At 49.8% G+C, this 2041-nt stretch overlaps 1 protein-coding gene across 1 annotated transcript; it reads right to left on the bottom strand.

The window, feature by feature from the left end:
- Positions 1-618: 618 nt before the first annotated feature.
- On the bottom strand, positions 619-1458 carry LRRC10 (leucine rich repeat containing 10). Its single transcript, XM_057743733.1, has one exon. The coding sequence runs from the start codon at positions 1456-1458 to the stop codon at positions 619-621; it is 840 nt and encodes a 279-aa protein (XP_057599716.1).
- Between the last annotated feature and the right edge of the window lie 583 nt (positions 1459-2041).

Below are 2041 nucleotides of genomic sequence, written 5' to 3'. Positions count from 1 at the left end.
AGTTTAAAGCGGCAGCTGGACCAGGAGGCATTCTCCAACAGGGGTGTCTTCTCAGCAGCCGCTGAGTTGCATGGAAAAAGCTTCATCTTGAGCCTTTGCAACAACAAAAAGTCTGAATCTGACTGACTAGACATGTCATTTTCAAGTGGCCTGAATTACTAATATTTTCGTACCATTTATGGTCATTCATAGTAAGAAAATGCATCCTGCAAAGGGCTGGAGACAGGCCACCTGACCTTTTAGATGAGTTCTGTAACAAAAATACCTTATTTGAGGGGCCCTTGAGCCTCATGACCAACCACTCTGGGAGACTAGAGGAGGCCCGAGTGTCCCAGCCTTTCTTGCTCTTCAGTGTTTCAAAATACCTGCTTGGAGAGGCTGATTTTCTTGCAAAGAAGTTGTCATGCTACCTGTAGCACTCAGTTCGTTTTGGGAGAGACATTGTTGGCCACGAGTATTTTCTTCTTGGTGTGAGGTAGGCATTTCATCTGCCTCTATTCCATTTTCCACTGGCAGAGATGCCCCACATGTCCCAGAGCAATCCTTTGCATTCTAATGGAGAGGTCTCCAGAAGATGCTGGAGTTGGGTCCTTGGCATTGACCTACAACTGAAGCTTCTCAGGAGTTGGTAGGAGGGAGTGGAGGAGGCAGGGCAGGCAGCTGTGCCTCCTGGCTTTCCTCCCTGGCCAATGCATAGCGCCTGGCTTTTCTAGGGTCAGGCTCTGGGGTCTCCTCTGCCCATCTTCCCACGCGCCGCACCCCTTTGGCTACCTTGGGTGCATTCCTGCAAGGGTTGTGGTCATAGATGACCAGCTTCAGGCTTGACAGGTGGGCCAGGCTGGGGAAGTAGCGGATGCTGTTCTGGTCCACATCGATCACCTCCAGGAAAGGCATGTGAAGCAGCACAGGCGGGAATTCAGTCAGCAGGTTGCCTGAGAGCCAGATGGTCCTCAGCTCCCGGAGGCGCTGGAGCTGGCCTGGCAGCAGACGCAGGGCATTGGAGCCAGCATGCAGAGTCTTAAGGAGACTCAGCTCACAGACCACGTCCGGCAGCTGGGTGAGGTAATTGGCCTCGACCCACAGAGTCCGGAGATTCTGGAGCAGGCTCAGCTCACTGGGGAGGTTGCAGAGTTTGTTGTTGCCCAAGTAGAGGATGCAGAGCTGTTTCAAGGTACATACCACCTGGGGCAGAGCCTTGAAGTTGTTGAAATCCAGGGCCAAGATCTGCAGATTTTGCAGCTGCCCCAGCTCTGGAGGCAGGCTGTTGAGGTGGTTGTCGCTCAAGTAGAGCTTGACCAGCTCCTGGAAGGAGCACACGTGCACAGGGAAGCGGCACAGCTGGTTCCCACTCAGATCTACCATCTTGTCCAGTGGCATCTCCCGGAGGTCTCTAACCATGTAGTTCTGGAAGCAGTCGGCAGGGATGAAGGCCGTGAGGGCCCTGATGGTGTTCCCCATGGCAAGCCGCAGCCCACAGACCATGGGACTGCTGCTTCTCTCTGAGGCCTATCTTCCCCTCTCAATATAACCTGGGGATTGCGTGACAAAAGCCAGTCACTTCAGCAGAGAAAAGTGGTCCCGATAGCAACTTGAGTGTCGGGTGACAGGCCCAACAGACAGGCAGGGTCCTGGAGGCGGGGTCTCACATACTTGCTTTCAGTCACCTAAGCCCCAGTCCTCTTTACATACATTTTTTTGTTTGTTTCAAACTGAAAATAGCTTCACTGTTTTTTTCTAATGATAAAACATTGAGACATTACATAAATGTGTAAAAGAAGAAAGTGAAAAACAGCCATAGTCATACCCACCAGGGATAAATACTGTAAATGTCTTAACAGATGTCCTCCAGCCTTTTTGCTACAAGTAATCAATTTGTTTAAAAAATTATACTGTTCAAGAGTCTTATTTTTTATCATAACGTATGGATATATTTTTATGTTTGCAGGACCTGCAAAGCATTCCATTACATGGATACACTGTAAACAGGTCTCTGTTGTTGGGCATCTAGGTTGCTTACAAAGTGTCGCTATTATAAATATCC

This window comes from Hippopotamus amphibius, chromosome 7 (assembly GCF_030028045.1).
Source record: "Hippopotamus amphibius kiboko isolate mHipAmp2 chromosome 7, mHipAmp2.hap2, whole genome shotgun sequence".
NCBI classification, from domain to species: Eukaryota; Metazoa; Chordata; class Mammalia; order Artiodactyla; family Hippopotamidae; genus Hippopotamus; species Hippopotamus amphibius.
This window is presented reverse-complemented; position numbering and strand designations above follow the sequence as displayed.